This window comes from Rhincodon typus, chromosome 5 (assembly GCF_021869965.1).
Source record: "Rhincodon typus isolate 14 chromosome 5, sRhiTyp1.1, whole genome shotgun sequence".
NCBI classification, from domain to species: domain Eukaryota; kingdom Metazoa; phylum Chordata; class Chondrichthyes; order Orectolobiformes; family Rhincodontidae; genus Rhincodon; species Rhincodon typus.
The window spans coordinates 82629609-82650239 of NC_063336.1; the positions used below are offsets into that span (position 1 = coordinate 82629609).

Genomic DNA, 20631 nt, shown 5'->3' on the forward strand with positions numbered 1-20631 from the left:
ACCACATTAGCAGATGTGCAGGTGAACATCTGCTTGATGTGGAAGGTCTTCTTGGGGCCTGGGATGGGGGGGAGGGGGGAGGTGTAGGGGCAGGTATAGCACTTCCTGCGGTTGCAGGGAAAAGTGCCGGGTGTGGTGGGGCTGGAGGGGAGTGTGGAGTGGACAAGGAAGTCACGGAGAGAGTGGTCCCTCCAGAAAGCAGATAAGGGTGGGGAGGGAAAAATGTCTTTGGTGGTGGGGTCGGATTGCAGATGGCGGAAGTGTCGGTGGATGATGCGTTGGATCCGGCGGTCGGTGGGGTGGTACGTGAGGACGGGGGGGATTCTGTTTTGGTTGTTATTGCGGGAGGAGGTGTGAGGGATGAGTTGCAGGAAATGCGGGAAACACGGTCGAGGGCGTTCTTGACCACTATGGAGGGGAAGTTGCGGTCCTTGAAAAACGAGGACATCTGAGATGTACGGGAGTGGAATGCCTCATCCTGGGAGCAGATGCGGCAGAGGCGAATTGGGAATAGGGGGTGGCATTTTTGCAGGAAGGTGGGTGGGAGGAGGTGTATTCTAGGTAGCTGTGGGAGTCGGTAGGCTTGAAATGGATATCGGTTTCCAGGTGGTTGCCAGAGATGGAAACAGACAGGACCAGGAAAAAGAGAGAGGTATCAGAAATGGTCCAGGTGAACTTAAGGTTGGGGTGGAAAGTGTTGGTGAAGTGAATGAACTGTTCGAGCTCCTCGTGGGAGCACGAGGTGGCGCCGATACAGTCATCGATGTAACGGAGGAAGAGGTGGGTTTAGGGCCAGTGGAGGTACAGAAGAGGGATTGTTCCACGTAACCTACAAAGAGGCAGACATAGCTTGGGCCCATGCAGGTACCCATGGCCACCCACTTTGTCTGTAGGAAGTGGGAGGAATTGAAAGAGAAACTGTTAAGGGTGAGGACGAGTTCGGATCAGTGGATGAGGGTGTCAATGGAGGGGGACAGGTCGGGCCTGCGGTGCAGGAAGAGGCGGAGGGCCTTTAGGCCATCTTCATGGGGAATGCAGGTGTATAGGGACTGGACGTCCATGGTAAAGATGAGGTGTTGGGGACCAGGGAATTGGAAGTTTTGGAGGAGGTGGAGGGCGTGGGTGGTGTCATGGACGTAGGTGGGGAGTTCCTGGACCAAGGGGGAGAAAATGGAGTCGAGATAAGTAGAGATAAGTTCGGTGGGGCAGGAGCAGGCGGAGATAAGGGTCAACCAAGGCAGTCAGGTTTGTGGATTTTGGGAAGGAGATAGAAGCGGGCGGTGCGGGGTTGGGTAACGATGAGCTTGGAGGCTGTGGGTGGGAGGTCACCTGAAGTTTTAAGGTTGTGGATGGTTTGGGAGATGATGTTTTGGTGGTCGGGGGTGGGGTCATGATCAAGGAGGAGGTGTCAGAGAGCTGGCGCCTGGCCTCGGCGATGTAGAGGTCAGTGCGCCATACTACAACTGCACCTCCCTTGTCCGCAGGTGTTATGGTGAGGTTGGAGTTGGAACGGAGGGCTGCATGTTCTGTGGGGGAGAGATTGGGGTGGGTGAGAGGGGTGGAGAGGTTGAGGCAATTGATGTCGCGACGGCAGTTGGAGATGAAGAGGTCGAGGGAGGGTAGGAGGCCTTGGAGTGGTGTCCGGGAGGAGGGGGTGTGTTGGAGAAGGGGTCAGTAGATGGAGAATTAGGCTCACAGTTAAAGAAGTAAGCGCGGAGGCGGAGGCGGCAGGAAAACTTCAACGTCCAAGCATGAGCTGTATTCGTTGATGTCTGGGTGGAGGGGGACAAAGGTGAACCCTTTACTGGAGGACAACCTTTCATTCCTCGTAAAGGGGGAGGTCTGGGGGGGATGGTGAAGACTCGGCAGGGCTGGGTGCTGCTGTGTCCTCTGGAGCTGCTGGCTGTGGAGGCGGTGGGTGGAGCAACGTCGGCGTCGGTGGTGGGCAGAGCGGCATCGTTGGTGGACAGAGAGGCATCAGTGGTAGGCGGAGCGACGTTGGCAGTGGGCAGAGTGGCATCGGCATTGGCAGTGGGCAGAGTGACATCGGCATCGGTGGTGGGCGAAGCGATGTCAGCGGTGGGCAGAACGGGGTAGGTGGTGGGAGGAGCGGAGTTGGTCGGTAAGTCCTGGATGTTGGTTGCGGCGGCAGCAGCGGTGTCAGCAGGTGCGTCCTCGATGTCTGTGGTGTTGGCCTCCGAAACGGAGGCGGTGGTGTCAGCAGCGGTGTCGATGGCAATGTCGTCAATGTCGATGGCTGAGGAGCTGGTGCAGGGAGCAGGGATTCAGATTTCTGGATCATTGGAATCTCTCCTGGCGTAGAAGAGACTGTTCAAAAGAGACAGGTTTCACCTGAACTGGAGGGGGTTTAATATCCTGGTGGGGAGATTTGCTAGTTCTATTTGGGAGCCTTTTAAACTGGAAGGGAGGGAGTTGGGAGGATCCTAAATAGTAGTGAGAATAGAGAGACAGATGAGGATGATTCTGAAGTTAAGGAGAGCAAGTTAATTAGAAAAGGCAGGCAAGAGCAAGTCAGAGAACAAGGTAACCCTGAAAAATTAACCTGCATTTATTTCAATGCAAGGGGCCTTACAGGTAAGGGAGATAAACTTAGGGCATGTATAGGAACATGGAATGGGACATCATAGCTATTATAGAAACATGACCGAGGGAGGGACAGGACCAGCAGCTCAATGTTCCCAGATTTAGATGCTATAGGAAAGGTAGAGAAGGTGGCAAAAGAGGAGAGGAGTAGCATTTATGATTAGGGAAAACATTACTGCTATACTTAGGATATTCCTGAGGGATCGTTCAGTGAAGCTATATGAGTGGAACTCTGAAATAAGAAGGGGATGATCATCTTGATGGATTGTACTATTGGTCGCGCAGTAGTCAGCAGGAAATTGAAGAGCAGATATGTTGAGAGAGCTCAGATATAAATAAGAATAATAGAGTTGTAATAGTCGGGGATTTCAACTTTTAAAATATAGAATGGGACTGGCATAGTGTTAAGGTCTAGGATGGTGAGGAATTTGTTAAATGTGTTCAAGAAAATTCTTAATAATCACAGGGCAAGTGACAGAAATGTTAATGGGAGAGCACTTGGTACCAATGATCATAATTCTATTAGTTTGAAAATAGTTATGGAAAGTTATGGGACCTTGTATAAAAGTGAATGCCCTTAAATGGGGTAAGATAAATTTTGTCAGTATGAGACGGGAACTTTCAAAACTTGATTGGACTACTCTGTTTGCAGATAAAGGAACAATTGGTAAGTGGGAGGCTTGCAAAAGTGAGATAATGAGAGTTCAGAGACATTATGTTCCTGTCAGAGTGAAGAGTAAGGCTGGTAAGAGTAAGGAACAATGGATGAATAAATTAATTGAGGTTCTGGTCAAAAAACAGAAGGAGGCATATGTTAGGTATAGACAACTGGGATCAAGTGAATCTCTTGACGAATATAAGGGATGTGGTGGCATTCTTAAGAGGGAAAGCAAGAGGGCTAAAAGAGATATAAGATAGCCTTGGCAGATAAAGCTATGGATAATCTGAAGAGGTTCTACAATACATTAAGAGCAAAAGAGCAATTAGGGAGAGAATAGGACCCCTTAAACATCAATGAGGTCATCTATGTGTGGAACCACAGAAGATGGGAAAGATACTAAATGAATATTTTGCATCAGTTTTACTGTGGAGAAAGACATGGAGGCTAGGGAATGTGGGGAAATAAATATTGATGTCTTGAAAATAGATCACATTGCAGAAGAGGAAGTGCTAGAAACCTTAAAAAACATAAAGGTGGATAAATCTCTCGGACCTAATCAAGTGTATCACGGGACATTGAGGAAATTTAGGGAAGAATTGTGGGGACCCTCGCAGAGATATTTGTATCATCTATAGCCACAGGTGAGATGCAGGAGGACTGGAGAGTGGCTAACGTTGTGCCATTATTTAAGAAAAGCTGTAAGGAGAAGCCAAGGTTTTATGTAGGTGGTGGCTAAGTTGTTGGAGGGGATTCTCAGAGATAGGATTTACATGCATTTGGAAAGGCAAGGCCTGATTAGGGATAGTCAGCATGGCTTTGTACATGGAAAATCATGTCTCTCAAACTTGATTGAGTTTTTTGAGGGTGGAACCAAAACGATTAATGAAAGCAGAGCAGTAGACATCTACATGGACTTCAGTAAAAGTCTTTGACAAGGTGTACTGATTGGTAAAGTTAGATCACATGGGATTCAGGGAGAGCTTGCCAATTGGATACAAAATTGGCTTGACAGTAGGAGACAGAGGGTGGTGATAGATGGTTGTTTTTTGGACTGGACGCCTTTGACCAGTGATATTCTGCAGGGACCAGTTCTGGGTCCACTGTTGTTTATCATTTATATAAACGATTTGGCTGAGAAATTAGGATGAATGGTTAGTAAGTTTGCGGATAACACCGAAATTGGTGGTATAGTTGACAGTGAAGAAGCTTATCTAAGATTACAAAGGGATCATGATCAATTGGGTTAATGGGCTGAGGAGTGGCAGACGGAGTTTAATTTGGATAAATGCAAGATATTGCATTTTGGTAAAATGAACAAGTGTAGGACTTATACAGTTAGTGGTAGAGCCCTGGGTAGTGTTGTTGAACAGAGAGACCTAGGGGTTCAGTTACATAGTTCTTTGGAAGTCGCATCACAGCGTGGTTGAGAAGGTGTTCAGCACACTTGCTTTCATTACTCAGAGCATTGAATATATGAGTTGGAAGGCATGTTGAGGTTGTACAGGACATTGGCGTGGCCATTTTTGGATAGTGTGCATAGTTCTGGTCATCCTGCTATAGGAAGGATATTAATAAATTGGGGAGGGTTCAGAAAAGCTTTACCAGGATGTTGCCAGGATTAGAGGTTTTGAGTTATAAGGAGAGGCTGGATAGGTTGGAGCGTAGGAGGTTGAGGGGTGATCTTTTAGAGGTTTATAAAACTATGAGGGGCATAGATAAGGTGAATAGCAAAGGTCTTTTCCCTAGGGTGGGGGAGTTCAAAACTAGAAGGCATATTTTTAAGGTGAGAGGAATAAGATTTAAAAGGGACCTGAGGGGCAACTTTTACACAGAGAGAGTAGTTTTTATGTGGAATAATCTGCCAGAGGAAGTGGTAGATTCAGGTACAGTTAAATCTTTCAAAAGACGTTTGGACAGGTAGAGGATTAGGAAAGATTTAAAGGGATATAGGCCAAACACGGGCAAGTTTGGGAAACTCGATTGGCATGCATGAGTCGGACTGAAGGGTCTGTTTCCTTGCTATATGACTCTATAACTCTATGGCTGATCATTCAACTCAGTACCCTGTTCGTGCTTTCTCTCCATACACTTCAATCCCTTTAGCCCTAAGAACTATAATCTAACTCTTTCTTAAAAACATTCAGTGTTAGGCCTCAACCGCTTTCTGTGGCAGAGAATTCCAGAGGCTCACCACTCTTTGGTTGAAGAAATTTCTCCTCATTCCAATCTTAAATGGCCTATCCTGTATCCTTAGACTGTGACTCCTGGTTATCACAGATACTAGTACCCCAACCAGTATCAACCCAGTACGCAGACACCAAGAGCTAGATTTCTAGGTCTTAGCAAGTGGAAGGTCGTAAAATTAGTCACGCTGCCCACCATGCAGATTTCCTGCCACCACTGAAGTTTGAATCTTAAGAAAGTGACAGAGGCCATAACCTCAACATGGAACTTACTACTGATTATGGAGCTACCTGAATATGTAAAAGAACCAATGCTGTAGAAAATTATAACTCTCCAGGGCAATAGTCAAAGATATGTGCCTTCAAAGCAGAAGACCTCACACATTGCTGGGCTGTTCACGGTGATTATTGGTAGTCATAAGTGGCTTTGTGGTTTGAACTCATTTACTTCTGGCTCCTTCCATGGACTAACTGCAGACATTAATGTTGTTCTGCAAATGGGCTGTACACATCTTTTTGCAGATTGTCGATACTCTTTTTGTGAAAGTGCATCACATTCTAGATAGCATTGGTTCTTTTACATATTCAGGTAGCTCCATAATCAGTAGTAAGTTCCATGTTGAGGTTATGGCCTCTGTCACTTTCTTAAGATTCAAACTTCAGTGGTGGCAGGAAATCTGCATGGTGGGCAACGTGACTAATTTTATGACCTTCCACCTGCTAGGACCTAGAAATCTAGCTCTTGGTGTCTGTGTACAGGGTTGATGGGGCCTTGCAGGCTCAATGGCAGTGGGTATAAACTCAAAGGCTAGATTCCTCCAGGTACAGGGTTTCAACGTTTATACCCATGTAACCATTAAGGCACCAGTTTTTGAGATTCATCAAAAGGAAGAGTTTGCAGTCCATCAATATTCAGTCACAACAAAGCCTTCCTGCTTGTGTGTACTCATTTTCTTGAAACTGCCATGAATCTTTCTTCCACCAGCAATCCAGCATGCACAGCTCTTCAATCCACCCCAAGTTATGTGATTGGAGTCTCAGGAACAAGGGATATCACTTGATGAGATGGATGCTTATCCCTTTACAAGAATCTGAGACAAAGGCATTGAGGCCCAACAACTGAAGCCACCTGCTTATTACAACTGCCATTTACCAGGCCATCGGACTTCTGAAGGCGCAGTTCCACTGTCTGGACAGGACAGGTGTCACCTTGCAATATGCTCCTGTAAAGTGTGACAAGAAGGGTTGGGAAAATATACACAGAAGCATGCAGCAGTAATTAGAACCAAAGTAATAACTGTAAAATGTCAAAGCTTCAGCCTCTTTATCTGAATGCATGCAACATTTGTAAAAAGGTGGATGAGTTAATGGCACATTTAGAAATAAATGACTGTCAACTTGATTGATTTTATGGAGATGTGGTTATTGGGTGACCAAGACTGAGGACTTAATATTTCAGAGTGTTTTACATGCTAGGGGAAGAATAGACAAAAAGGAAAGACAGGAGGTGTAACTTTGTTAATAAAGGAAGGTATCACTGCGATGGATAGTATTGATATAGTTGCAATAGATTGTGGAATCAGTTTGAGTGGAAATAAGGAACAGCAAGGAAAAGAAGTCATGGATGGCTCTTGCCAGTAGGCCGTCAAAGAGTTGCACCACTGTAGAGCTGAGATAAATCCAGAAATAATGAAGGTATTTGAGAAGAAACTACAGTTATCATGGGTGATTTTAATCCATATATGTACTGGTCTAATCAAAGGTGCAAGGGTAACATAGAAGATGAATTTGAAATGTGCATCAAGGATTGTTTCTTAGAGCAGTACATTGCAGATCCTACCTACCTACCTAGGAGCAGTATTATATTGTGAGGCTGGATTAATAAGAGATCCAGTAGTTAAGGATCCTCTTGGGGTTAGCTATCACAGCAAGATAAAATTTCAAATTTGAGGGAGAGCAATCTGGGTCTCAAGCCAATGTCCTCAATTTAAATAAGAGCAATTTGGAATGAAGAAAGAGTTGTCTAAAGTAGGCTGAGAAAATAGACCAATAGTCAGCAGATGAGCAATGGCAGATATTGAAGCAGATATTTTAGAATGCTCAGCAAAATGTATTCTAATCAAAAAGAAGGACTTGATGAGAAGGATGAACCACCTGTGGTTAATAAAGGTAGTCAAGGAGTGGATCCAATCAAACACAAAGAAACACAAAACAGCAATAACTACAAGTAGACCAGAAGATTAAGAATTCTTTAAGAATCTGCAATAGATAAGTAAAACTGTAACAGAAAAGGAGAAAATTGATTATGAAAGTAAATTCACAAGAAATATAAAAACAAACAGCAAGAGCTTCTATGGGTATGGAAAGTGAAAGTGAGTTGAAAAAGTAAATATGGGATCCTTGGAGGATGCAACAGGGAAATTTATAAAGGGGAAGAGGGAAATGGCAGATAATTTAAACTAATAGTTTGCATCAGTCTTCACAGTGGAGGATACTCTAAACATCCTAAAGATAACAGATATGCAAGATACTAATTGGAGGAATATCTGTAACAGTCCCTATCATGGGTAAAGAGTATTTGACAAATTAATAGCACTTAAAGCAGACAAGTCACCAAGATCTGATAACTTGCATCCAAGGGTTTTAAAGGAAGTGGCTACAGTGATAGTAGAGGCATTGGACAAAATATTCCTAATATCACTGGATTCTGGGAGGGTCATGGGAATTGGAAAAACATAATGTGATGCCCCTGTGGAAGAAGGGAGATAGACTGAAAGCAGCAAGATACAGATTAGTCAGCCTAACATCTGCCATTTGGAAAATGCTACGGTCCATTATTAAGGGAGCAGAAACAGGATACTTAGAGAAGCTTAATGCAATCAAGCAGAATCATCAAGGTTTCAAGAAATCATGTTTAACAAATTGTTCTTTGAGGATAGAACAGGCAAAGTTTTAAAATATTGGTTAGGTCACAGTTAGAATATTGTGTGCAGTTCTGGAATCCATGTATAGGACAGTCGTAATAGTGTCAGAGAGGGTGCAGAGGAGATTTATCAGGATATTGCCTGGCTAGAGAGTTTTGACAGACAGGTGTTTTCCTTAGAACAGAGGAGATTGAGAGGGGACATGACTGAGATGGATAAGATTAAAAGGAGCATAGATAGGGTAGACAGGAAGAAAGTTTTCTCCTTGATGGAGGGATCAATGACCGGGGGCATGCATTTAAGGTAAGGGACAGGAGGTTTAGAGATGTGTGAAAAAAAATGTTTTCACCCAGAGGATGGTGCGAATCTAGAACTCACTGCCTACATAGATGCAGAAATCCTCATAACATTTAAAAAGGCATACAATGCTATGGGCCAAGTGCTGGAATATGTGATTAGTGTAGATAGGTGGTTATTTTTGAACAGTGAGGATGTACTTGGCCGAAAGGCCTTTTCTGTGTTGTAGATCTCTATGATTCTATGAGAGTTGATAAAAGGAAACGATTGCATGTAGCGTATTTGGAATTCCAGAAGGCTTATGATAAATTGTGATAGAGACTCAGGATTATGGGTCTTTTTCAATTTAAAAAGATATAACTAGTGGAGTGCCACAAAGATCAGTCCTTGGGCTCTAGAAAAATACAACGCAGAGTGTTCTGGATGTTGTTTTGCATGGAGACATAAGAAGTAATGAAGCAGGCAAATGAAATTTTGATCTTTATTGATAGGAGATTGGAGTTCAAAAATAGGTAAGTCCTGATTACTGTACACAGTATTGGTGAGGCCACATCTGTTTACAGGTTTGATTCCCATATTTAAGAAACAACATTCTAGTATTGGAAACAGTTCAAAAGAAATTCACTGAGTTGATGAAGGAGTTGACTTTTCAAGAACAGCTAAATAGGTTAGGCCTTTACTCATTAGGGATTAGAAGAATGAGAGGTGATCTTATTGAAATGAAGAATATTCTAATGGGGTCTTGGCAGGGTAGATGTTGAGAAGATGTTTCCACTAGTGAGGAAATCTCAAACTAGAAGACAGTTACAGAATAAGGGAACTCTTATTTAAAACTGATGTGAAGGTGCTGGGGTGGACAAAGTCATAAGTCACACGACACCAAGTTAACGTACAACAGGTTTATTTGAAATCTCAAGTTTTCGGAGCACTGCTCCTTTTCAGGTGAAATTCACCTGATAAAAGTGCAGCAGAGGGTGGTGGGAATCCAGAACTCACTGCCTATAGGGGTCTTAGTTGCAGAAACCCTCATAACATTGAAGAAGGCATACAATGCTTTGGGCCAAGTGCACAACCTCTGGGTGAGAACATTTTTTTTCACATCTCCTCTAAACATTCTACCCCTTACCTTAGATGCATACCCCTGGTCATTGATTCCTCCATCAAGTAGAAAAGTTTCATCCAGTCTACAATGCTTCGGGCCAAGTGCTGGAAAATGGGGCTATGAGAGAGAGCTGTGAAGGCTAGATCACTGACAGTATTTATAAAGAAGAGGTAGATAAATTTTTGAAGTATCGGGAGGCTAAGGGCCATGATGAGCTGGCACAAAGAGGAGTTGAGGCCTGGGACAGATCAACAGTGATCTTTTTGGATGATGGGGAAGGCTTGAGGGACAACTCCTGTTCCTATTTCTTATTTTCTTATGCAACGTGCTCATGCATAGTGGTGATCTGTTTCTGTTTCCATAACATGGTCCTCCATACAAGTGTGGACCTTGTGCTAGTGATGTGCTAGATCAGCACAGCTCAAAGGAAGAGGAGGAGGAGCAGGTAGAAAAGGAACAGGCAGAGGAAAGTGCAGAACAGAGGTGCACAGAAACTGTCCAAACTTGGTGCTAAATTTAAGGGTCTCATTAGAATGTCATTAATGTCAGCAATCACCTGATACAGACATGTTTCAGTTCAGCTCTTCTAACGAAGAAGACAGTCTGGAACTCGCTTTTAGCAACCTGTGAGAGCAGTTCCACTGAAGATACAAACTAGAATACCGCAACTGTTACCACCAGTGAAGGTGCACAAATATACAGAGGTTTCACTGACCCTACTAAAGGACCCTTGCTGTTTTTCACTACTTCATCCATCTTTTCTGTCTGTTAATTAAAAGGAAGTTTACATATCTGGTTTCATGTCATTACTTTATTGTGTTCAAAAAAAGAAACCCCATGTTCAATTCCATGCAGGAATGTGTCTTCTTGCAAGCAGTCTTGCAACCAGGGATATCAATTTCACCTCCCCTGCTTTTCTTGTGATCAACTATGCTGAAAATTTTTACTGTTTCCTCTTGCACGGTAATGATTTGTAGGATGGTGACTCTTCCTGTATTGGTCATTTTTTGGGCATTGTGGGCTGCTTTCCTCTTCAAGAAGAAAAGAAAGAGATGGAGAGCTAAGGCACTGCTAGTCTCAGCGGCCAATGACTTGTTGAGGTAGGATGCTGCTTGTATGGTGCTGATAGGTCCTTAACAGCAATATAGATTTGAACCATCCTGAATGGTAATGCAAGAGTCGCATGTACCCTCAGACTTCTCAAGTGGTGTGTGTGCTGGGGGTTGACTTACTTTGAGGATTATCATGAGGGCTTGGCATTGTCCTCACCTTACCAGAATGAGGAAAGATCATTGAACATTTTCTGGCACAGCACTTAGTTCCTCCTGAATACATTCCGACTGGTCACAGCATCCACCACCTTGACCAGGCCTGCTTGAAGGAAAGGATGACTTTTTCTGCAATCCTCTATAAGGAAAATCTCCCTCCTCTCCCTCACTGCCATCAAAAGAGCCTCCAGATCCTCATAAACAAAATGAGGAAAAGCTGTGCCCCAGTTCCAAACCTCTGCCTTTTCTGTTCCACGAGAAGTAGAGGAATTGGGTCAGTGAGACTGCAGTCACAGTAATTGCAGGAGTGGTCTATTTAAATTGGATCACACTTCTTGAGTACTATCTCCATTCTCACCCCCATCCTCCAGCTGCTTCTATTGCCACTCAACCAGTCCCTTGTTAATTAAGGGGCCCTCTTGAGGTGGAGTGGTAGTGTACCTAACCCTGGACTGGTAGGCTCGATTCAAATCCCACCTGTTCCCTAGGTGTGTGATAACATCTCTGAACAGGTTGATTTGAAAAACAGGGTAGATTTTTTAAAAAAGAGACGATCAGGATCGTCGTGACACTGTGGCCTCTTGTTCTTTCATCTAAATAAATCATTTTCCCTGCTAATGAAAAGGCCATCCCATCAAATTCAGGACAAGTGACTACTTTCCCCTGAGGATGGGCTCCATAGTCAGAAACACACCAAATGTGGTAAACACAACTTTGACCTTTGACATCCTGCTCCCTAAGACTGAGATGGGAAGGCCATTCCACCTCCATCAGATGTGACCACCGTTCTGGATATCAACCCAGCATCATAATACAGGAATTTCATCTGTGCGGATTAGTCTGTTGCACGGCTTGAACTCAAAGATTGCTACCACTCATTCAATTTAATACTATACTTGTGTTTTATTATTATTTTTAATATCTCACATATGTATATAAGTCAGTTGAGAATCAATTCACAATTGAATGATTTGGACAGCATTTCTACCCTGAAAAGTGACGCAATAAAAGGAAGACTTATGCATTTATATCATACCTTTCACAACTTGAAGCCATCCCAAAGCATCCTACTGCCAAATAAGTATTTTTGAATTGCAACCACTGTTGTAATATAAGAAATACGATTGCCAATTTGTGCACATCAGTTCTACAAAAAGCAATGTGACTTAAAAGTTCTCTTACAGAGTGAAAAGCAGACAATAAAACATTTATAAACTCATCCTTCCTCGATGAATATCATATACACATACCTGTAAAGCAGAATTTTCTACAGAGAATGCTGAGCACCCTAAGAGAATATTCAGCTCAACAAATCTAAACAAATGCATGAGCTGTGTGTAAACCTTCTCCTATCCCTCCTCATCTCATCTTTTCATCATAATCTCCTGTTCACTTTTCCTTCCTTTGTTTAGTTAACTTTTCGATAAAGGCATCTGTACTATTGACTGATCAACTACTTGTGGATTCCATATTTTCTTACCATTCTGTACTAAGAAATTTCTCTGCAATTGTGTTTTTTTAAATTTGGATGTGAGCATCACTGGGTATGTCCTTGAGAAAATGGTGGTGACCCACCTTCTTGATTTGTGGCAGCCCATCTTATGTAGAAATACTCATAGTACTGGCAGGAGGGGGGGTCCCAGGATTTTGACCAAGTGACAATAGAGAAGCAGCAGTGTAGTTATAAGTAAGGATGGTGTAAGATTTGAAAGGAAATTCAAAGGTGGTATGACTATATGATAGTGTTACCAGCAATCTGCTGCCCTTGTCTTTTAGTTGGTAGAGGTGGCGGGCTGCCAAACGAGCTCTGATGAGTTGCTGCGGTACATCTTGTAGACATTACATACTGCTGCCTCTGTGCATTGGTGGCAGAGGGAATGAATGTTTGAGGTTGTGGATGGAGTGTCAGTTAAGCAGGTTGATTTGTCTTGAATGTTGTTGAGCTTCTTGAGCACTGTTAGAGTTGCATTCATCCAAGACGAATGGAAAGTATTCCATTACATTCCTGATCTCTGCCATACAGATGATGGGCAGACATTGGGGAGCAAGGAGGTAAGTTATTCGTGGCAGAATTCCCAGCCTCTGACGTACTTTTATAGTCACAGTATTTGTATGGTTGGTTGAATTCAGTTTCTCGTCAATGGTAATGCACAGGGACAGCAGCATGTACCATCTAAAAAACGTACTGTGGTAACTCACTACAGCCCTTCAGACAGCACCTTCCAACTCTGTTATCTCTAACACTTAGATGTTCAAGAGCACAAGTTGCAAGGCAACACCACCAGCTGCAATATCAGCTCCAATTCAAACATCATTCTGACTTGGAACTATATCACTGTTCCTTCACTCTTTCAAATATCTGGAACTTCCTTTCTAACTGTGCTGTGAATGTCCTTATATTCCAAGGACTGCAACAGTTCAAAAGGACAGCTTACCACCACATTTCACAGGCCAATAAATGGTCAATCTTTATTAATTTGTGCATTAGTACTCCTAAATTCATTTTCTACTTTTATTTTCTGAGAACCAAGTAATCTTGTTCTTCAGCTTACCAAATTACACCTCCTTATATTTATCCTTACTGAAATTTATTTGCTAGCTACATAATTTTATTAATGTTTTAATGTATTGTGTTATCTACAAATTTTGAAATTGTACTTACATTTGGGAAGGCAATGGCCAAATGGTATTATTGCTGGACTGTTAATCCAGAAACCTAGGTAAAGTTCTGAGGACTCGAGTTAGAATCCCACCCAGAGCAGATGGTGGAATTTGAATTCAGTAAAAATCTGGAATTAAGAGTCTAATGATGACCATTGTTGATTGTTGGGAAAACCCATCTGGCTCACTAATGTTCTTTAGGGAATGAAATTGCCATCCTTACCTGGTCTGGCCTACATGGGACTCCAGCCCATAATAATATGGTTGACTCTTAAATACCCTCTGGGCAATAAATGCTGCCTAGCCAGCGATGCCTCCATCCCATGGATGAATTTTTTAAAAATTTCTACCTCCACGTTTTTATGTAAATTTTGAACAATCGTGATCTCAGCAGCAATTCCTGTCAAACACCAATTCCCAGCCACATTTATAACCTTAATCTGTTTTCATTTTTATAGCAAATCATTATTTATTCTGCTACTTGTCCCCTGACTACACATGCTCCTACCTCAGTCATGATTCTGAGATGAAGAGGCTAATACCTAGCAGCTCCTTTTAAGGAAAAGTGGACAGGCTAGGCTTGTACCCACTGGAGTTTGGAAAAGTATAAGGCGACTTGATTGAAATTATAAGAGTATTAAGGCAACCTGATTGAAAGAATCTGAGGACTCTTGGCAGGGTGCATGTGGAAGGGGTGTTTCCTCTTGTGGACTCATCTAGAACTAGATGTCACTGTTTAAAAATAAGGTCGCAGAGGAGGAGAATTTTTTTCTCACAGAGAGTCTTGAGCCTTTGGAATTCTATTCCTCCAAAAGTGATGGAAGCAGAATCTTTAATATTTTTAAAGGGAGGTAGATAAATTCTTGATAAGCTTGAGGGTGGAAGGTTATTAGTGCTCGGTGGGAATGTGGAATATTAAGATCAGCTGTGATCTTACTGAATGGCAGATCAGGCTCAACGGGCTGAGCAGCTTACACCCACTCTTAATTCATGTGTTTGTGTGAGTCTACTATATAGTATGTTATAGATTACATCTGCTGTATTACTCTTATGATATCTTCTAAGCATTTAGTAAGATGGGTTAAACGTAACTTTCCTTTTTGTAATTTGTGCTGATTATTATTTGTTATATTTTGTTTACTAGACAAGCATTTGGTAGATGATAGATCATCTAGATAGATCAAGTATGAAACTTGTTCTCAATACCATTTTTTTTAGTTTATAGATGTTTTTCTGCTCTATATTTGAATAAGGATACAGTTGGGTTAGATTTTGCTGTCACCTGGGTAACGACATTACTTACCATTGACCTTAAATCAAAGTATACACAACCTAATCCTAGTGGCAAGTATTTCAGTTGTTGACCAGAAATCTTCTTCAGACCCAGGGATCTTATCAGACAGCTGGAGACCCAATTACCTCTACCTCTTTCAGAGAGTCCTGCTGAATCACACCCTTATCAGGTAGTGGTGTGACCACCCATGGACCTTCCTTGGAATCAGGAATTTGTAACTGGAAATCTCACTTAATTAAGCCAGTCTATGAAAGCAGGAGAAAAAAAAGCTGCACACCGCATTCCCCTCCCAGTAGAGTACCTGGAACATGAATAAAGCTAAGTGAGCTGGGGAGGGGCCTTCTCAGGTTGGTGGTCTCTGAGAGAGGGAAGCAAGGGGATTGGAAACAAGATGGTGGCTCCAGGCGGCCACCCCTCTGACCAGTATTCAGGCCCTTGATCAGGTGCTAGTTTCCTCTGAGGCACCTCACCCTTATCCCCCTTCTATCCCAAGAAGACAACCTGGTGGCAGGGTAGCAGTTGTCTTGCACATGGCATCGTGACAGCCATCATGTAGCTGGGTTAATCCTACAGCATCAGACTGAGACTCTTCAGTGATTCTTAAAACTGGCCACTTAAGGGCAGTTTGACAATGGGTCTTCCCACCCAGAACTTAATTCCAGTAGGGGTTTGAAGGCAATGGGCTTTGGGTAAGCCACCAAATAGTAAGTAAGTGCCTTTTCTGCCTCCAAGTTCTTCACCACCAGGGTAAGAAATTCCATCCGAAAGGACGTAAGTTTTCTTCCTGGCATTGACATCTGTGGTTTAGCAGCATGTGTTCTGTGGACAAAAATGACAGGAAGGTTTGGGTGTGGCTTACAAGTCATTGTACCACAAATGCTCTAAAAAAGACTGTTTCAGTAAAAATGCATCAAGTCTAATTTATTCAGCATGATTCATTTCACAATTCTTTACATAATTGGTGGGCAGTTAGCCCTAATTCATACTAGTTCCATAATTGTAGTTTAAATTTTCAGTCCAACAGTATAGATAGGGAGTAAAGTTGGATTGCCCACCACAACTTCTGAACTTACGCACCACGGTACAGACCAGAAGCTGCATTGCCAGAATTGACACACAGAATTTGTGCTTTCCTATCAAAGACACTTCCTGTGGTTCTGGTCAATAGTTTCCTGAACTATCTTCCTTTCTAAATGTAAGAATTTGTTCTCCAGCTCCTTTTTGTAATGTTTTTTTAATAGCTATTATTAACAATTTGCTATTGTTCTATAATTTAGTTAGTAATACAATTCATCCAGACTAAAGAATTTTACACTTTCCAAAATGTGATTAGTCTTGTTTGTATTTCTTTTGGAAAGCACTGACAATTAAAGCACTATTTATATCCAGTTATTCCCTTAAATATTTACTGAAGATTTATTTGACTATAATGTAAACAACTGATTTCCAAGATGTTTTTCAAATCATTTATGAATATTTATTAACTAGTGGGTAATGAGTAAAAATATAACTTTGGTGCTCTTTAAATGTTGATCCCAATTAAAACTACTAGATATTGAAGTCACAATTTCATGTTTCTAAAATAATGATTTTTGCATTATATATTTACTGGCATTGGGGCTAAGTTTACATTCTTTTTGTAATACTGATTCTTATTTCTTTGAAAAGGGTTACAAGGGTGTATCAGGACAGCCAGGACTGCCAGGATTACAGGTAACATCTAACTCATCTTCTTTATAGTCATTCATAGGATTTGGGCATTACTGGCTGGGCCATCGTGTATTGCCTGTCCCCTGTGGCCCTTGAGAAGGTGGTAGCGAGCTGCTTGCCAGAATCGCTACGGAACATTTTGTAGGTAGACCCACATTATCATTAAGGAGAAAGTTCCAGGATTTTGTTGCAACAACACTGAAGGTACAGCAATACGTTTACAAAACAGGATAGCAAGTGTTTTAGTGGGACCAGGAAGTGGTGCTATTCCCATGTATCTGCTTGAAGGGCTGTCCTTCTAGATGATAGTAACTGTGGGTTTGGAAGATACTGTCTAGGGATCCTTGATAAATTTCTACAATGCATCTTGTGAATGGTGCACGCGGCTGCTATTGAGCATCAGTGGTGGAGCGAATGAATGTTTACTAGTGAATGGTACTATCAGGCGGATACTTTGTCCAGATTGTATCAAGTTTCTTGAGTGTTGTTGGAACTGCATTCATCCAAGCAAATTAAGAGTATCCTATCACACTCCTGATTGTGCCTTATGAACAGGTTCTGGGGAGTCAGGAGGTGAGTTACTCTCTACAGAATCCCTAGCATCTGGCCTGTTCTAGTGCCGTAATATAAGGCTGGTCCAATTCAGTTACAGGTCAATGATAACACCCAGAATGCACTTAGTGTGGGAGGTAGTGACGGTTCTGCCAGTGAATTTCAAGGCGCAATAGTTACATTTTCTCTTGTTGGAGATAGTCATTGCGTAGCACTTGTATGGCACAAACGTTACTTGCCACTTGTCAGCACAAGTCTGGATATTGTCCAAGTCTTATCACATTTGAACATAGACTACTTCAGTAGCTAAAGAGTTGTGAATGGTGCTGAACATTGTGCACTCATTGACAATCATCCCAGCTTCTCACCTTATGATGAGGAGAAGGCCATTGATGAAGCAACTAAAGATGGTTGGACCCAGGACACTACTCCGAGGAACTCTTCAAAGACCGAGACTGACCTCTAGTAAGCACAGCCATCTTCATTTGTGTCAGGTATAACTCCAACCAGTGGAGAGTTTTTCCCCTGATTCCTACTGACACCAGGTTTTCTAAGGGTCTTTGATGCCACACTTAGTCAAATGCAGCCTTGTTGTCAAGGGGAGTCATTGTCATCTCTCCTTTGATTGTAATATATTTCCCTTGGTACGCCTTTGCAAATAATCATACTAAAATATTGTTGATCAAGATCTGTTCAACATTCCGATACAAAAAGAACAATAATCTCACTCAATGTTCAAGGTAATTACTGAAGTAAAATACTGCAAGTACTAGAAATTTATTTTAGCTCAAAATAAGTATTTTATTGACAACATCTTGCATTTATATGCATCTTTAATGGATAAAAGGTCCTAAGATTTCTATGGAGTAAAGGATTTAAGAGGTTATACTTATCAACGATACAGGTTATACTTATCAAACATACATACTTTAAGGTAGATGAGCCATCTGGAAACCAGCTTATTGACTGGAAATCGTTCTGTACCCAAGATCAAAAGACATCCAGGCCTAGATTTTCACCATGAGGGAGCATCAAAGTGGGGTGAAAATACCAGAATAAGTCGGGAATCCCAAATCCTGCCACAACCTGCCATTTCTAATTTTTGAGAGGGCAGGATTGGGATTAGTTCATAATTCACACATACATGCTTCCTAGAAGCAGCTGGCCCTTTGGATGACCGCCTGCTTTCACTCAGAATGAGTCGTTGGTGTTGGAACCCAGAGTGTGAAGATTAGACTAGATAACAGCTGGTCTGCCTCCTGGATAGCCAGGGTATCCCTTGGAAAGCTGAGCTGCTCCTGCAGATATGGTCCCCAGACCCCTTGATGATGAGGATCGGGTTCCCTGTTGACTATTAACTGTGGAAAAGATTATGCGCAAAAGTTGCATAAACCCCTTAGAACTGTCTACCTTGTCAAGGCTTGCCAAGAACTGTCATGAACTGTCAATAAGTATTAACCTATTAAAAACTGTCAAGACGTATCAAATTATGTTTTTATGAATGAAAGTGCTTTTCTCTATAGTGAGCAGTATTTAATACAGATCTTTAAGTAATAAAACCAGAATTATTATATGTCCATGTGCATTTGAATGAATTCAGTGAATTGGCAGGCTGATGAAGGGGAAAGAGCATGGGACAAAGTTGGCACTTCTGACATAGGTGTACGAGTGGCATGAGGATGGCTAGAGGGGCGTAGCTGGCATGGATAATATGAGGAACTATGGGGAATGCATCAGAATGCATGGGAGGGGCATAGGGAGTATGGGAATGTAGATGTTAGAAAGTGTAAGTGTTGAAGATTTGTTCATACTTGATTTTTGGGGAGGTTTGGTATCCCTTTGAATCTGGTCCAGGACACCTTTGGTGAAGGTAAGACAACCTTTGCGGTTGTGAAATGGCCTGCATGTGTAACAAGTGCATAAAAGCATTGGACTCTCAGCCCTTGAGCAGCATGAGCAATGGTGAGAAATGAGTAAAAATATGGTGAGAATGAAAAGATGCAATTCTCAATAGCACGAAAAGAAATGTAATTTTCTACTTAAGCTTTCAATTACAAGATGAGAATCTCACTAGAAAGGACCCTAATTTTTATACATTTGTATCTTATTGCTGGCTAATCTCACCTAATTTCCAAGCAGGTTGCAATTCTCCCAGGAACCAGTGAAAAACTAGATTGCTGTAATTTCCAACTTCTGAAAGTCAGCCAGTTAACTGGCAGCTGCACCTTGGCAGTGCTTTCTCTGGGCCTCCATGTTGACTGTCATCCCTAGTATCCCCACAGGACATGATACACTGAAATCAACAATGTCACAGTACCAAAGGACAATATTGCACTCCATTTGCCGGACCTTTACTCACTCAAACTATCTATATCCCTCTTTCAGACATTCAGAGTCCTCTGCACACTTTGCTCTACCATTCATCTTAGTGTCACCCACAAACTTTAACACACTGCACATCGTCCCCAACTCCAAATCATCTATGTAAATTGTAAGCAATCGCAGTCCCAACACGGATCCCTGAGGCACACCACTAGTCACTGATCGCCAACCAGAAAAGCATTAATTTATCTCCACTCTTTGCTTTCTGTTCGTTAACCAATCCTCTATCTACGCCAATACGTTGCCCATAACGCTGTGCACATTTATCTTATGCAGTAGCCTTTTGTGAGGCACCTTGTCAAATGCCTTTTGGAAATCTAAGTACACCACATCTACTGGGTCTCTGTTGTCCACTGTGCTCATAATGTCTTCATAGAATTCTAGTAAATTAGTTAAACATGACTTGCCCTTCATGAGCCCATGCTGTGTCTTTCGAATGGGACAATTTCTATCTAGATGTCTTGCTATTTCTTCCTTGAAGATAGATTCAAGCATTTTCCCCACTACAGAAGTTAAGGTAACCGCCCTATAATTCCCCATCTTTTGTCCACCTTCTTTTTCAAACAGTGGTGTCACATTTGCTGTTTTCCAATCTGCTGGAACTGCCCCAAAATCCAGTGAATTTTGGAAAATTACCACAAGCGCATTTTCTATTTCTCTCACCATCTGTTTTAGTACCCTCGGATGCATTCCATCAGGGTCAGGAGACTTGTCTACCTTTAGCTCCATTAGCTTGCCCAACACTACCTCTTCCATGATAATGATCATTTCTAGATCCTCACCTACCTTAGTCTCTTTGTCATCAATTACTGACATGTTATTCACGTCCTCCACTGTGAAGACTGACACAAAATACCTGTTCAATGCTTCAGCTATTTCCTCATTTCCCATTATTAAATACCCCTTCTCATCCTCTAAAGGATCAATGTTTACCTTAGCCACTCTTTTTTGTTTATATATTTATAGAAAATTTTGCTATCTGTCTTTATATTC

The 20631-nt window shown here is 42.2% G+C and overlaps 1 protein-coding gene across 1 annotated transcript in view; it reads left to right on the top strand.

Moving 5' to 3' along the window:
* The window catches only part of LOC109917058 (collagen alpha-1(XXI) chain-like), a 107736-nt gene that overhangs the window by 44815 nt on the left and 42290 nt on the right, over nt 1–20631 (top strand). Inside the window, exon 2 of the mRNA XM_048597079.1 lies at nt 16663–16707. Within this exon, the coding sequence (XP_048453036.1) occupies nt 16663–16707 (45 nt within the window). The remainder of the gene's footprint in view (nt 1–16662; nt 16708–20631) is intronic.